General features: G+C 47.2%; 1 protein-coding gene across 4 annotated transcripts in view; it reads left to right on the forward strand.

Moving 5' to 3' along the window:
• Positions 1–16,079, forward strand: part of KIF13B (kinesin family member 13B) — a 188,833-nt gene that overhangs the window by 138,183 nt on the left and 34,571 nt on the right. For 3 of the 4 annotated variants that reach the window (XM_053248955.1, XM_053248978.1, XM_053248971.1), the window contains exons 30-36: positions 171–295; positions 384–560; positions 5,019–5,111; positions 6,083–6,235; positions 6,948–7,025; positions 8,406–8,459; positions 13,129–13,149. In XM_053248955.1, coding sequence (XP_053104930.1) covers positions 171–295; positions 384–560; positions 5,019–5,111; positions 6,083–6,235; positions 6,948–7,025; positions 8,406–8,459; positions 13,129–13,149 — 701 coding nt within the window. The remainder of the gene's footprint in view (positions 1–170; positions 296–383; positions 561–5,018; positions 5,112–6,082; positions 6,236–6,947; positions 7,026–8,405; positions 8,460–13,128; positions 13,150–16,079) is intronic. The other variant, XM_053248963.1, reaches the window with a different exon arrangement.

Raw genomic sequence — 16,079 nt, forward strand, 5'->3', positions numbered from 1 at the left:
CTTCCTACTTCTTTTCACCCTTGCAACATCCCTGCGTGGCAGCCTAGGCCGAGAAGGAGGGACCTGCTCAGGGACTGCTAGTGAGCTTTCAATGCGGGTGTTCCATGTCTCTTGCATAGCAGCTGCTCCTCTCACTGGATCCTCCCCCCACCCTCACTCTCTCCCCATAGCGGATGACTTCAGCTCTCAGGATAACCTTGATGAGCCAGAAGCTGGTGGCTGGGATGCGACCTTGACTGCTGAAGATGAGGACGAGTTCTTTGAACTACAGATCGTGAAGCACCATGAGAGTGAGGTAGGCAAGGTGTCCTGGCTGGCTTCTGGTGCAATCCATCCCTGCACAGAACGCACTGTCACTCAAGCTTGGTGCTGACTTGTTGCAGGTGAAGGCAGAAGCGTCCTGGGATTCCACGGTCCATGACTGCGCCCAGCTCAGCAGGGGGGCCACAGCAGAGCAAAGGGTGTTCCTCATCGTGCGGGTGACCGTGCAGCTCAGCCATCCTGCAGAAATGCAGCTGGTCCTCCGTAAGCGGATCTGCGTTAACGTCTATGGCAAACAGGTACGTACATCTCTTAAAAGCTGCTAAGTTTGCAAGAGTCACCTTGTTGATTCAGACCGTAATCCATCTAGGCTAGATCCTTCTGAATTGCTGAAATATGCAATGCTGCTGAATGCATAAAGTGTTCAGGGGCATACCGCAGCTGGACATGGAAATTCTATTTGACTATCATGGCTGCTAGCCATTGAGAGACCAGTTCTCTGCCAGTTTCTTTAGTCCTCCTTTCCCAGCCCTGCCTGGAGGTGCCAAGGATTGAATGTGGTGCCTTCTCCACGCCAGCGATGTCCTCTGCAGCTCTTGCCTCAGTAGTCATCACTGGCAAAATCCGCACCCCTGGCTCCATCTTTCTTGCTGTAATATCCAAGGAAACCCCTCTCCATTTGGGATGATCTGGCTGTCTGCTCTGTAAAGCTCCCGTGAGGGACTGGACTTGGGTCTAGAAATCAATCGAAAGCAATTAAAAAGTTAATTTCATTGTTTCCCAAGAGTTAGCTAATGTTGTTCATGTAATTAGAGAAGTATCAAACCTGTTGATGATTAAAAGTTTCCAGTTTTGTAAATCCTGAAGAAGTCGATGCTTTTAAATCACTGTTATTTGACCAGTCTGCGACCAATCAATTACGCAAGCCGAATAGCCAGCCCTAGGAGGAAGCGTTTATTTTCTGTTAAGAATGGCTGCGCCAAGATAAACGGCTGTCTTTTGGTTGAGCCTCTCCAGTGGAAACACCCAAGGGACCAGTGGTGTCTTTTGCTTGTGGTCTTTCCTTCCATCCTTTGCTCTCAAATCCTGCTGCAAGTACTGTCCTTGGAGATTTGGGGAGGTGGGGGTGCCTCCCCGCAGTGGCCTTCAGGACTCTAACTGGGAGCCGTCCTTCTGCCTAGCCAGCTCTCCTGCCTTATTGACTCTTCTTCCTTTCCATCCCTCTGATTCTTCCTTGCTCCTGACTCCATGGCAGTCACCAAAACCCTGCATAGAAGCTCCAGAAGGGTAGCCATCGAGACCCACCACGGCATCTCGGTGAATGTCTCTTTCTGCATGGCTTCGGCGTGTGTGAGAAGCTGAAGGATTGAGGATTGCTCGTATTGCCAGCATCCCTTGCTGCTGAAATAGAGATTCCGTCCCCTGGTGATTTTTTGTTAAAGCAGGCGCCATTTGATAGGCTGTGCCTTCATGAGTGTATTCTGCATGTTAGCAAAATTTGCTTCAGCAAATCTGTGCTGCCAGAGGGCCATCCCATCTCTCGTCATCCCATGTGCTCAGCCTTGTTCCGGCGGCTTTTGTGGTGGGGCCTTTTTCTGTTGCTGTGCTGCAGTGTTGCTTTCCTGACTGGAACCTGGGCTGTGGGGGGGGGGGGATTTGTCTCTCTTTGACCTCTAGGCTAACAGATTTAGCCCCGTGTCAGCCTCTGGGGCGGGGGTGAGGGGTAGAATTTGCCAAGAGACCTTCAGTTGTTAACTCTTCCTCTATTGAAGGTGATTCAGAGACTGAAGAACAACCTCTTGTAGTGTGTTGTAGGCTATTAGGGTCATATTTCCCCCAGCATCACCCCAAACCCAAAGAGTAGAACGCCTTATGACCAAGGAAGCACTGCCACCTGACTGCTAGGACTTCTGCTTGCACCCTTTAGGAAAGTGGGTTGCAGCCGTTTCCTGTGTTTAAGCTCCAGACAGTCCCACTAGCATAGAAAGGAGCTGAGGGTCCAACTTTAACAGCAAAAGGAGAGTGTGGATGAGGGACGATGCCTCTGGATACCAGTTGCCCGGGGGCATCAGCAAGAGAAAGGGCATGCCCTCATCCAGCTCTTGCCTGTGGGCTCCCCAGAGGCATCGGGTGGGCCACTGTGTGGAACAGGATGCTGGAATGGATGGGCCTTCTTGGGCCTGATCCAGCAGGGCTCTTCTTAAGTTTTTACAGTATAGTTTCCCCCCACCCCCTCCCCTCTGGTGGCTTACCTCTCTGCAGCTGCTCTTCTGGTGCACTTTTCTCCTCAGGAAGTGACCTTGGATGGGAGAAAAACACATGAGGAAAGGGGCTGCAGAGGATAAGGGTTCAGCCTCCATCCACTTGCTCGTGGCACCCCTTTCTCTGTTAAAATCAGACATGCACACGTTTCCCTACTTAATGGAGGCAATTTCGTGTTTAAACACACAGGCCTTTTTCTGGGATGTCCACTTTGGCCTTGAGGTCAGGCTGGGAAAAGTGTGGCAGAGGCTAGCCCAGGGATGGGTAGACTTGGCCCTCCAGCTGTTGTTGAATTACAACTCCCTTCGTAAATTGTGGCTGGGGGTGATGGGAATTGTAGTCCAACAGCAGCTGGAGGGCCAGGTTTCCCCACCTCTGGGCTAGGAGCTGTCTTGAGGGCAAAGCCATCCAGATTGCTGGAGGAGAGACCTAAACAACCTGCAGTAGCTAAACAGTCAAAGTAGGCAGGAACTAGGAAACGGGAGTCTTAAATCAAAACACACCCGGCATGATATCAGGAGCTGCCTCAGACCAATGATCCATTTGCCCCATTCCTGCCTACTTCGACTGGCAGGAGGTCTGCAGAATGCAGAGGTCTTGCCCAGCCCTGCTCTTGGGGTCCCTTTGCCTGAGAATGCGCCTGGGACGTCTGCTTGCAAAGCCCCAGCTCAGCCGCTCTGCTGTGGACCCTCCTGGTCCCCAGAGATGCTCAGCTCATTCTCGCCATTGGCACAAGCCCTGCCTATCCAGCCAGCTCAGCTTGTTGGGCTCCTTAGCTATTCTCCAGCACAAATAGGCAACCCAAATGTGTATTTCGAAACAGTATCTGTAACCTTCCCCGGCATCCAGTCATTGCAGCAACTCTGAATGACTCATCTCTGCATTAATTCAGGAGTCCGGTTTTTAACCCCGCCAGGCACCCTGTCAGCATAAACAATGGCTCTGCCCCTCTTAAATCACTCTTGGTTAATGATCTCTGTGGCCAAGGATTCAATGACCAGACTTGTTTGCAATTCAAAGCAGAAGTAACTCCAAGCTCTTCACAAAACAAGAGGGGCTCACACTAGTTGGTTGGCTTTATTTATTTATTTTTAAGTCATCTTGCCAGGCTTTCTGTAGCTATGCAAGCACAAAAAATGTCAGGGTAGTTCCTTTGCTTACTTCCTGGAATTCTGAGCGACAGTTCCTTCCCCTACTTACAATCCATCCTGGGCCTCCTTAGGCACACCCAGTTCCTCTGGTCCTCAAGTATCCCCAGACACAAGGACTTTAGGGTTCCATGAGTAGATGAATCAACTGGTTCAAGCGTTCTCAACCTTGGGTTTTCACATGTTGGACTACAACTCCTATCATTCCAAGCCACAATGGCTGGAGGTCATTTAGTCCAGCGATATCTGGGAACCTGAGGTTGGAGCGCCTGGAACACAAGGTTGTGTCTGATCCCCACACACAAGGACTTTAGGGTTCCATGGGTAGATAAATCAACTGGTTCAGGCGTTCTCAACCTTGGGTTTTCACATGTTGGACTACAACTCCTATCATTCCAAGCCACAATGGCTGGAGGTCATTTAGTCCAGCGATATCTGGGAACCCGAGGTTGGAGCGCCTGGAACCTGAGGTTGTGTCTGATCACCAGACACAAGGACTTTAGGGTTCCATGGGTAGATGAATCAACTGGTTCAGGCGTTCTCAACCTTGGGTTCTCACATGTTAGACTACAACTCCTATCATTCCAAGCCACAATGGCTGAAGGTCATTTAGTCCAGCGATATCTGGGAACCTGAGGTTGGAGCGCCTGGAACCCAAGGTTGTGTCTGATCCCCAGACACAAGGACTTTAGGGTTCCATGGGTAGATGAATCAACTGGTTCAGGCGTTCTCAACCTTGGGTTTTCACATGTTGGACTACAACTCCTATCATTCCAAGCCACAATGGCTGAAGGTCATTTAGTCCAGCAGTATCTGGGAACCTGAGGCTGGCGCTTCAGCTGATGGATCAGTGCAGACCAATCTTCATCTGGTTGTGATGTGTTTCTGTAATCCAAGAGGAAAAGGGAGGATATTACAGGTGGTCTTTCCTTCTAATAACAAGTAGCCATTTTTCTTAAATAATAATCTAATTCACAGTTCAGCATTTTGAGGCGGCTGCTTTGGTTTTGTTTACTATACAGGTTTATTTAAATCTAATGAATTGTTCACAAGGCAGATGATTGACTGACTAAAAAAACCTTCAGTTGGCAAAGAAAAGTTGCTCCCACTTTTCTTTACGGTGGAGGGTTGTGTGCTTTGGCTTGTTGCCCACCCCAGGCACAGGATTTCCAGAAGGGGAATGCCTCCTATTTTGTCTTCCTTTTAGCTACGTGGCAACGGCCTGTTTTTCAGTTGAGCTGAGTTGAAGGTGCTGTGCATATTGGCTTCATCATGTTAAAAGAAACACAGGTGTTCGTGTGGGTGTTGTTAATTTATCTGAAGCAATAATATTTCTTCCCCCCCTAGGGCTTTGCTCAGAGCTTTTTAAGAAGAATGTCCTACCGAAGTTCCATTCCTGGCTGTGGAGTCACCTTTGAAATAGTTTCAAATATCCCAGAGGTGAATATTTGGGGAACGCAAAGGAATATTGCAGAGAGGGAGAGCGAGAGAGACTCTTAACAGTTGTAACAAGTTAGGATGTGTTTGCTTGCTCTTATTTTGGGGATTGGTGCAGGGGGAGAGCAACTGGCCCTATCCAGCCCCAGCACAACATCCTTTCAGTGGCTTTTGCTGGTATCTTATGTTTCTTTTTTAGATTGTGAGCCCTTTGGGACAGGGAGCCATTTTATTTATTTATATGTAAACCGCTTTGGGAACTTTAGTTTGAAAAGCACATTTATTTATTTTTTAATGGGCATAGCATCTGATCCCTAAAAGGTCCCTGTGTCGGGACTTGGGTATCGGCCAGTCTGCTGACTGTGTACTTCACTGATGAGGGCAATTACATCTTCGTTGTATATGTGCAATCAGCTTCCCATTGAGATGCTGGGAGGGGGTGTGTATCTGTCTTCTCCAGTGATCTTCTCCTGCTCCTTGTGATGTGCTTGACCATACTTTGGATAAGTGCAGGAAACTGCTGTGTGGGTTAGGGTTAAATACTGTACTTGGTATTTGGAGCAAGACAAAACCTATTTTTATTTCCAAGTGGCATCTGGTTAATCAGACTCATAGCCAGCCACCCCCGCCACAGACACATAAGATCCCACGAAATGAGAATTGTCAATGACCATGATTTAACATAAGATGCTGCCTGAGACCAAATCAGACCATTGGTCCGTCTCCCAGTATTGTCTGGATCCATTCACCAGATATGCCGGGGACTGAACTCAAGACCTCCTGAATGCCGAGAGAGCTTCTCCATGAGGGATTGACCCCTCTTGTTCTGAATTTGCAATCACAAATTCAACACAGAATCCCCAGAAGCATGTGCAACACGTTCTTGCCTGTAGTTTCTATGTTCCTGGCAGCTTTTCTTTTCCTTTTTAACGAGGGTGCCTTTACTAACTGGAGGTGGTTTCACTGCATTCCAGGATGCTCAGGGAGTGGAGGAGCGTGAAGCGTTGGCGAGAATGGCAGCCAATGTTGAAAACGCGGCTTCAGCTGACTCAGAAGCCTATATAGAGAAGTATCTCCGAAGCGTGCTAGCCGTAGAGAACATTCTCACTCTGGATCGGCTGCGCCAGGTTAGTCAAAGCCGAGTCAAAATTCAACTTGGGTTTCAGCACAAACAGTGCGGGATTGTGGCTCCTGCTGTTAAATCTAGTTATTTTCAGAGCATTATTTGGGAATCTGTGCCCCTAAACAAAACAAAAATCTGCATGCTTGCAGAAAAAAATGTACAGAGAACATTTGGTAAAAACCTAGAAACTAGATGGAGTTGAAGATTGGGGTGACTGATAATGCTATTATGTCTTCAGGTGTTTATTTGACCTGTTTCTTAAATATATATCCCACTCTCCAGCGCAATGAACCTTCAGGGCAGTGCACAGAATTAACAAAGTAATGTGGAAAACGAAGCATATAGACAGTAAAAAAGGATATTTACCCTAAAACAGAGAAAACTGAGGGGACTCAGAGTAGGAGTTAAAGAATCTACCCCTAATGGTCTTCCTAGAAAGGAAAGAATCTCTGTATGTTCTACAGTGGAACGGATAGTTGGTGCTGGCTTCTGCGAGAGGTGTGGGTGGCCGAATAAACTTAGAGGGCTTGCTGGGTGTGTGGAAGCCAGGCCCGGAAAAGATTGGAGCAATGCTCCTCTAAAGTGTGTATGCACACACACACACATCTCTTAGGTTGTTCTCTGTGACCAGTAACACTCTCTGCCATTGTTCGGCTCAAGTCTGTTTTTCCTGGCAGATGTGGGGATGGTGATTATTGGGTTTTTGTCTTTTGTAGGAGGTTGCAGTGAAAGAACAGCTAACAGGCAAAGGAAAACTCTACAGGAAGAGCCTCAGCTCACCAAACGTGAACCGAGTAAGTGTCTGCAGTTGTGCTTAATTCCAAGGTGCTGCTGCTTACCTTGTTTAAGTCTCCAATGGCTTGGGACCTGGGGACCTTCAGGGCATCTTCTGCCTCCCCACCCCACCCCGTGTCCTGCTGTACACTGCATTCAACCCCAGAGGTCCTGCTCTGGGTCCTCCCACCAGCTGAGATTCGGTGGATGGACATGAAGCACAGGGCCTCTGGAATGGCAGTGCCATCCAGCCCCTTTGGATGAGGTCAACGGTCCATCTAAACCAGCATCTGGTTTCCCACAGTGGCCAATGGGAAGCCCACAAGCTGGCCATGATGGCAATCCCCTGCAGTGCTGCACACTCTGCTGCCCAGCGCCAGGGGAAGAAGGCCTGGCTCTGTTTATTTATGTATTTGATTTATATGCCACCCTTCCAAAAATGGCTCTTTTAAAAGGCTTTTGGGGAACAGTTGGTTCTGTTATTGTATTATTTAGCTTTAGTGTTTTATTGTATATCTTTTCTGGAAGCCACTTTGAGTTCCCTAAACAGTGTTGGAAGAGTGGAGTAGAAAACTTAAAAAAAAACAACAACCCCAAAACTCCCACTAAGATGCAGTTGTCTTGGTGAAGAGGCAAGCCCAAGCTGAAAGGTGGTGGCCCGTCAGGTCCCCCACAGCCAGTCAGGAAGGAACAATGATGGGACAGCCAGCACCTTTGTGACTGGGAAGAGGATGAGAAGGGGTACCAGTATGCCGACATAGCACAACCAATGCCATGCAAAGACCCAGGACAGCTATCGTTCTGCTGCAGATGAGGTTATGGTTGAGTTGGGAGGAGAGCTGGTCTTCTGGTAGCAAATAAGCATTGTCCCCTTTGCTAAGCAGAGTCTGCCCTAGTTTACATTTCGATGGGAGACAGCGTGTGTGAGCACTGTAAGCTATTCCCCTTAGGGGATGGGGCTCCTCTGGGAAAAGCACCTGCCTGCTTGCGTGCAGAAGGTTCCGAGTTCCCTCCCTGGCAGCATCTCCAGTGTAGGGCTGGGGGAGACTCCTGCCTGCAGCCTTGGAGAAGCCACTGCCAGTCTGTGTAGACAACACTGAGCTAGATAGACCAATGGTCTGACTCAGTATATGGCAGCTTCCTAGGATCCCTGGTTTATACAGAGGGCAGCATCTCCTGTAGAGCAGCCAGTTGAAGAGGGAACTGCAGAACTCCTGCAGGAGTCTGGGCCACCTTTGTGATAATCAGTTATTTGCTACCCAGCTGTGGATTCTCTACTGGTGCAGGGGCCACGCATGAGAGCACTTCTGGCCCTCCATTTGCCTCCCACTCACCAAGCAACATCCATGCTGCATGCTCTGGGCCCCCGTTTTCATGTCTCCTCTTTTCTGCTCTTTCAGCTCTCCGGAAGCCGCCAAGATCTAAATCCACCTTATAGCCTCGCTACCTACAAAGTAAGTGTTCGAAATTTCCTAATAGAAATAATCAGGAGGTTTGGAAGAGCACAGCCTCCATCTACAGAAGGAGCTCTGCCACACAGATACCCTCTAGCTCTGGTCAAGGATCCTAGCAGGAGCAACACCCTCGTTCCATCCCTAAATGAGGCCAGATTTTTCTCGTACCAAGCGTAGCATTAAGAAACTGAATGCTGCTTAGTAAAAGCATCTCTAAACAATTTTCCTCCTAGTGTCACGTTGCTGGGTTGTTTATCATGGATCAGACAGTTCTGTTAAAGCAAGACCGTACTGTCAAGAGAAGTTTAATTTGCACTTGGGAGCAAAGTTCAATTTTCAAGGCTGGACCTCAACCCCCAGAATCTGAGTTTCTTTGTATCCAAGTGTTTTCATTTATGTATGTATGAGAAGATGTATATGCTGCATATCTATCACTTCATCTCCAAGGCAGGGCATAACTATTCTCTACTAAAGGAGTTCAGGATCTCCAGCATTTTCTATTAAAGCAGGAAAATGTTTCCTTTGTGCTGCTGTTCAAACACGTTTGCTCCTCTGTTAAATCTGCCCATTGCCCTCCCTCTAAAGAGCTTAAAGATACACATAGGATTCTCTGCTGGTCTTCCACCCATACTGGCCAGGATCAAACCTGCGTACTTGGAGACAAAACTGTACTGGGTACCTTCAGGCCATCCTCTGGGCCACAGATGTGGAACACGTATCTTCCAGTGAAGTCTGTGTGGCCCGTTCACTTCCAAAGCTATAACAGTAGAAGAAACCCGCTCTGGAGCTGCAGGGTTGTTTGAGCTTATAGCCGTATTACAGGCCCTGGAGCCCCACCTTTCTCTCAGCATCAGCTGAAACTGTTTATGTGCAAGAGCATACTTTTTAACACAGCTCGTAATTAATCTGTGGAATTCTCTTCCATGGGATTTGGCAATGGCTACTAGCTTGGATGGCTTTAAAAGGGGGTTATTATTTATTATTTATTCAATTGCTGTGTAGTGGTTAGAGTGCTGGACTAGGACCGGGGAGACCTGAGTTCTAATCCCCATTCAACCATGAAACTAGCTGGGTGACTCTGGGCCAGTCACTTCTCTCTCAGCCCAACCTACTTCAGAGGGTTGTTGTGAGGAGAAACTCAAGTATGTAGTACACTGCTCTGGGCTCCTTGCAGGAAGAGCGGGATATAAATGTACAGGTGAAACTCGGAAAATTAGAATATCGTGCAAAAGTCCATTAATTTCAGTAATGCAAATTAAAAGATGAAACTGATATACAGGTGAAACTCGGAAAATTAGAATATTGTGCAAAAGTCCATTAATTTCAGTAATGCAAATTAAAAGGTGAAACTCATATATGAGACAGACGCATTACATGCAAAGCGAGATAAGTCAAGCCTTAATTTGTTATTATTGTGATGATCATGGCGTACAGCTCATGAAAAGCTTAAATCCACAATATCAGAAAATTAGAATATTGTATGGAACCAATAAGACAAGGATTGAAGAATAGAACAATATCGGACCTCTGAAAAGTATACAGTGTACTGTGCTTGATTGGCCAGCAAACTCGCCTGACCTGAACCCCATAGAGAATCTATGGGGCATTGCCAAGAGAAGGATAAGAGACATGAGACCAAACAATGCAGAATTGCTGAAGGCCGCTAATGAAGCATCCTGGTCTTCCATAACACCTCATCAGTGCCACAGGCTGATAGCATCCATGCCACGCCGCATTGAGGCAGTAATTGCTGCAAAAGGGGCGTCTGTCTCATATATCAGTTTCACCTTTTAATTTGCATTACTGAAATTAATGGACTTTTGCACGATATTCTAATTTTCCGAGTTTCACCTGTATGAGACAGACGCATTACATGCAAAGCAAGATAAGTCAAGCCTTAATTTGTTATAATTGTGATGATCATGGCGTACAGCTCATGAAAACCCCAAATCCACAATCCCAGAAAATTAGAATATTACATGGAACCAAGAAGACAAGGATTGTAGAATAGAACAATATCGGACCTCTGAAAAGTATAAGCATGCATATGTATTCAGTACTTGGTTTTGGCCCCTTTTGCAGCAATTACTGCCTCAATGCAGCGTGGCATGGATGCTATCAGCCTGTGGCACTGATGAGGTGTTATGGAAGACCAGGATGCTTCGTTAGCGGCCTTCAGCTCTTCTGCATTGTTTGGTCTCATGTCTCTCATCCTTCTCTTGGCAATGCCCCATAGATTCTCTATGGGGTCAGGTCAGGCGAGTTTGCTGGCCAATCAAGCACAGTACACTGTATACTTTTCAGAAGTCCGATATTGTTCTATTCTACAATCCTTGTCTTCTTGGTTCCATGTAATATTCTAATTTTCTGGGATTGTGGATTTGGGGTTTTCATGAGCTGTACGCCATGATCATCACAATTATAACAAATTAAGGCTTGACCTATCTCGCTTTGCATGTAATGCGTCTGTCTCATATATCAGTTTCACCTTTTAATTTGCATTACTGAAATTAATGGACTTTTGCATGATATTCTAATTTTCCGAGTTTCACCTGTAAAATAATAATAATAATAATAATTTCTATACCGTCCTTCCAAAAACGGCTCAGGGCAGTTTACACAGAGAAATAATAAATAAATAATATGGATCCCTGTCCCCAAAGGGCTCACAATCTAAAAAGAAACATAAGACACACACCAAAAACAGTCACTGGAAGTACTGTGCTGGGGGTGGATGGGGCCAGTTACTCTCCCCCTGCTAAATAAAGAGAATCACCACATTAAAAGGTGCCTCTTTGCCCAGTTAGCAGAGGTCAAATTCACAGTCAAATTCACAGAGGACAGATCTGTCAATGGCTACTAGTGTGGTGGCTATAGGTCCCCTCCAGCCTCAGAGGCACAATGCCTCTCAATACCAGTCGCAGAGGAGCAACAGCAGGAGAGAGGGCATGCCTTCACCTCTTGCCTGTGGGCTCCCCAGAGGCATCTGGTGGGCCACTGTGTGAAACAGGATGCTGGACTAGCTAGGCCTTGGGCCTGATGCAGCAGGTCTGTTCTTATGTTCTTAATACCCACCATAATCCTTCCCTATACAATGAGAATCAGACTCTGTCATTCTGTGGTGAGTTCTCCACCTCCCAGCCATATCATGAAACAAAACACTGTCAGCAAATGAGGTTCTCCACCTCTTTGGGTGACTGCCGTTGACATGGATCATGGGTGGGGATGCTCAGTTTATGATGCTCCCAACCCGCACAGCAAGTTCAAAATGGTTAGGAGGTGGGTCACACCCCAGAAAAAGTTCTAGGCCAGCTCACTGGGCAGGAATTCCCAACCAGACTGTATAGCCTCCTGGAGTGCAATAAAAAATAAAAATAAAAAAATAATCAGAGCAAGGTTCCAGCCTAGGGTCCCCAGATGATGTTGGCCAAAGCCTGTTGTGGCTGGGGATGATGGGAATTGTAGTCCAACAGCATTTGGGGACCCATGATTGAGATCCCATGCTTAAGGCACTGCTGCACAACTTTGCACCCACCACCACCCCCTGCAGATGCTGGACTACAACTCACACCATCCCTGACTTTTGGCCACTGTGACTGGGGATGATGGGAGTTGTAGTGCCACGTCATCTGGGTACCAGTGTTTGAGATCCCCTGAAGTAGCATAGCACGGCTCCTAAATGAACTTGAGTGCAGTGAGTGTATTTAATAAAATGTTATAACAGTTTGACACAGCAATAGACAAGACACATCCATAGTTAAGTAGGGGTGTGCACGGAACCGCCAAACTGGGGTCCGGCACTGGGTTGGGGGGTTGCTTTATGAGCGGGGGGAGGATTTACTTACCCCTCCCACCGCTTTCCCGCTCTGGTGCCCGTAATTTTATTAGTAATTGGGGCAGCAGGATACCTCCCTGCCACCCCTTCCCCCGTTTCACTATGAAATGCTCCCAGGAGTCCTCTGCGCGTGCGCGCATGTTGTGTGCACGCTTCACGTCTCTGTGACGTGCGCGCACGCGCAGAGGACTCCTGGGAGCTTTTCATAGTGAAACGGGGGAAGGGGCGACAGGGAGGTATCCTGCCGCCCCAATTACTACTAAAATTACGGGCGCCAGAGCGGGAAAGCGGCGGGAGGGGTAAGTAAACCCTCCCCCCGCTCATAAAGCAACCCCCTCACCTGAACCGAACCGCCCAGGTCCGGACTGGTCCGGAGGCCTTTAGAATGGCCTCCGGACCAGTCCGGGCACATCCCTATAGTTAAGCAGGTTCAAGTCCCATTGGTTTTTGATGGGGGATTGTTGAGCATGTACTTGAATCTCTTACCTTGATTCAGTGGGACTTGGAGTACTCAACCCTGGCGGAATTCCTCACCCACTGAATTCGATCCCTTTTGCCCAGATGAATGCCATACATGCTGCTGACAAAGTGCTGTAGGTGAGAAGCAGTGACTTTGGAGTGACCTTTCATTTTTCTAATATTTATCACTGAATGCTGGATTCTGGAATATCTGCAAATGATCCATGAAAAGCCTACTATACTGTCTCTTCAAATGCTGGTGCTTTTAAGTGGAGAAGATCATGCATAACCTGAATTTTCATTGTTTCTCTCCCCCCCCCCATGTTTTTATTTTTTAACCCTTCAACGGTATCCATCCCTCATTGCATGTGTCAGTGTGCAAAGGTCCAGGCGGAGGTAACTAATTCATTAGGTCCACCTAATGAATGGGATCAATCAATCTCTTATCCCACTCTGGAGTGCTTTACCCTGAACCTCTCTGCTCTCACCTGTAAAATGTGCTTTAGAAATGCTCTCATTGTGCTTCCTGGTTTGTTTGGTTTTTTAAACTACGCTTAGTTAAATTAGGAGTAAGTTATAACTCTGGAAGGTAGTGGTGTCCAAGCTGGTGTGGAAATGGCGTTGCTTTCAAGTGGTGAACTTGCCAGCTTTAGGTGGAGTGGACAGGGAGGGGTTACTACCGATGTTAGCTCTAGCACTGCTAATGTATGTGGCACATAACAGCATGTGAGAGTAAAGGTTCCTGTTCCAAGGAACTTGTAGAGATAGGGCGAAACAGGGAGAGTATATGCAATTATTGGAGTTTTACACGCTTGGGCTTAGTTACCCGGGGGGTGTCGGAACTAACAAGTTATGCCAGAGGCTTCACTGAAGAGGTGGGTTTGGAGGAGGGAGAGGAAGGAAGTCAGAGAGGAGGTTGAGGTTTAAAACAAGCTTTATTTATATTGCAAGTCAGAGGAGGCATCATACCGGTGAGCAGTGAGGCAGTTCCAAGCATCAGGAGCAGGCCGTGAGTGAGAGTGAGTGTGAGTGTTGTGATCTACATGGAGCATTTATGTATGTATTTTTGTTTTTAAAAAAAACCCCAAACACCATCTGTCCTAAATCTACTACCCTTCAGTTTCATTGGGTTCTAGTAGGTAATGCTTAACTGAAAATGTTACAGAGAGATGTCTGTGACTGGCCAGTTCACATGACCAAATCAGTACGTTGCGGGTAGGGCTGAATTGGTTCAAGTAGTGTTCAGCATGTGCTGAAGTGGTTACGTTTTCTGCAGCCTGTACCCAGCTTGCAGCTTTGCCCGCCTGCATCTGGTTGGTTGTTCATCTGCTCTGCAACATTGTGATGAACATGGGTCAAATCAAAACTTTGGCCAGATGCTGAATCAACCACCTGAATTGTCACACAAGTTGTGTGAGTCTGGTAAAGTTACATTTTCAGTCCTGTTAGCCCTGCAGAGCGTTGAGCTGTGTGTCAAGAGCCGCGGCTGAAAACAGATAACATTCTGATTTATGTTTTTGTTAGAATGTGTAAGACAGAGGGAAGGGTACGTTGGCATCAGTGCTGAGAAGGAAGATCTGTTAAAGTACAAATTTAGCAAACACAACACATTGAATGTTTCTAAACGTAGACTCTGCGATGGTGGCGTTGCGGTTGCTTTTCTGATGCTCAGACCTCGGATTGATGAAAATAGATATTTATTGCAACTAACGCAGCATTCTACCCCAGGATGGGAGGCTTCGGTGAGATTCCATTACCAAGGGCACCTTGGCAATGATCAAGACTTCATCCCAAACAAACCACCATCCCCGTAAAAGGGTCCGATGCCACAACACCCTAGCTGCAGTAGTACTGGACAGCATGCCTCTGACTAAAAATAGCAGTGATGAAGAGAAGAAAGCAGGCACAACAGCTGCACACAGTGTAGGCAGCACTTCAGGGAGCCTGCTAGTGGTGGGGCTTCGGGGCAAGTACAGGGAGGAGATTTGCCCCAAGCTGCTTGCCTTGGACTGGTTTCTGCTCACCCCAGGCGAGTGGGTGAATGGCAAAACACAGGGCTTTAGTGGAAGGAGAGGGGGAGAATCCTTTGGAAGCTGCTGAGCCATCCGTACAACGACCTTGTGCCAACTAAGGCAGAGAGCAGAATGTTCTCCAAGCGTCTGATGAGAATTAGCTTAATGAAATCTGACCTTGGTGTCCAGTCATTTGGCAAAAGTTTCTCCAGACAAATAATGGATCAGTTCTTCCTTGTCTGCCATTATGATGATCCTTTTTGGGAGACCGATCACATACTCTCTGGCAGCCTAAACCTCAGGGAGAGAACCCACTAGGTTCTACCCAAAGAGCACTGACTCTTGCATTCGCCAAATGAAAATAGTCTAAACGGGTCAATTCAGTGCAGGCTCCACAGTTGCCACTTGTTGAGCACGGCGAAAAGGATATCATCTGTGGAGTCCTTACTCAGTTCTTTCAGAAAACATTAAATCCACTGGATACCCACAATCTCGTGATGACCTTTTTGTCATTGCTCATTGGAAGGGACTATCTGACTATGTAAATTAAGAATTGCCGACCTTGGGTCCCCAGAAGTTGTTGGACTACAACTCCCTTCATCCCCAGCCTTTGGCCATTGTGGCTGTGGATGATGGGAGTTGTAGTCTGACAACATCTGGCGACCCAAAGTTAGGAACCCTGGTCTAAATCAATGCAGAATTGTGGCATTACAGAGTATCACCAGCAGAGTCTTGCAGCCTGCCATAAACTTGTTGGACAGAGTAGGAATGGAACATGAAATAATAGTGAGCCAGTTGGAACTGAAGGGTTCAGACAGTGCCGTGAGGGTGCTATCATTTGGCTTTCCCTGTGCTTCAGTACAAAAACCTGGTTTCCTTCCTTCCTTCCTTCCTTCCTTCCTTTAAAAACCTTTCATCCCCCTTAGCTGTTGTGTGTTTGTGCGCGCGCTAATTTCCTGCACTTTCTCTTGCGCCCTAACTTGTGCCTGCTTCATTTTATAAGGCTGCAGACATTTTCTAGAATTACATGCCTTTATCCACCGTGAGCCATTTTTGGAAGGGCGGCATAGAAATCAAATAAATAAACCCAGTAGTTCTTAATCATGGCCAATGGATTTCGAGTGCATTTTGAGTCCGTCCCCAACACCCTAACAAAAGTAAAAGAGGAAATGCCAAAGGCCTTTTTTTTTCAGAGCCAAGAGATTGACTTGCAAGCCCTTCCTCTTTCCGGTTGTTTGAACACCCAGTACAGCTGCACTGGAGTAGAGAATGGCATCTCTTAAGAAACTGTAGCGCTCCGCATTGCAAAAATGT

This window comes from Hemicordylus capensis, chromosome 1, assembly GCF_027244095.1.
Source record: "Hemicordylus capensis ecotype Gifberg chromosome 1, rHemCap1.1.pri, whole genome shotgun sequence".
Lineage (NCBI taxonomy): Eukaryota > Metazoa > Chordata > Lepidosauria > Squamata > Cordylidae > Hemicordylus > Hemicordylus capensis.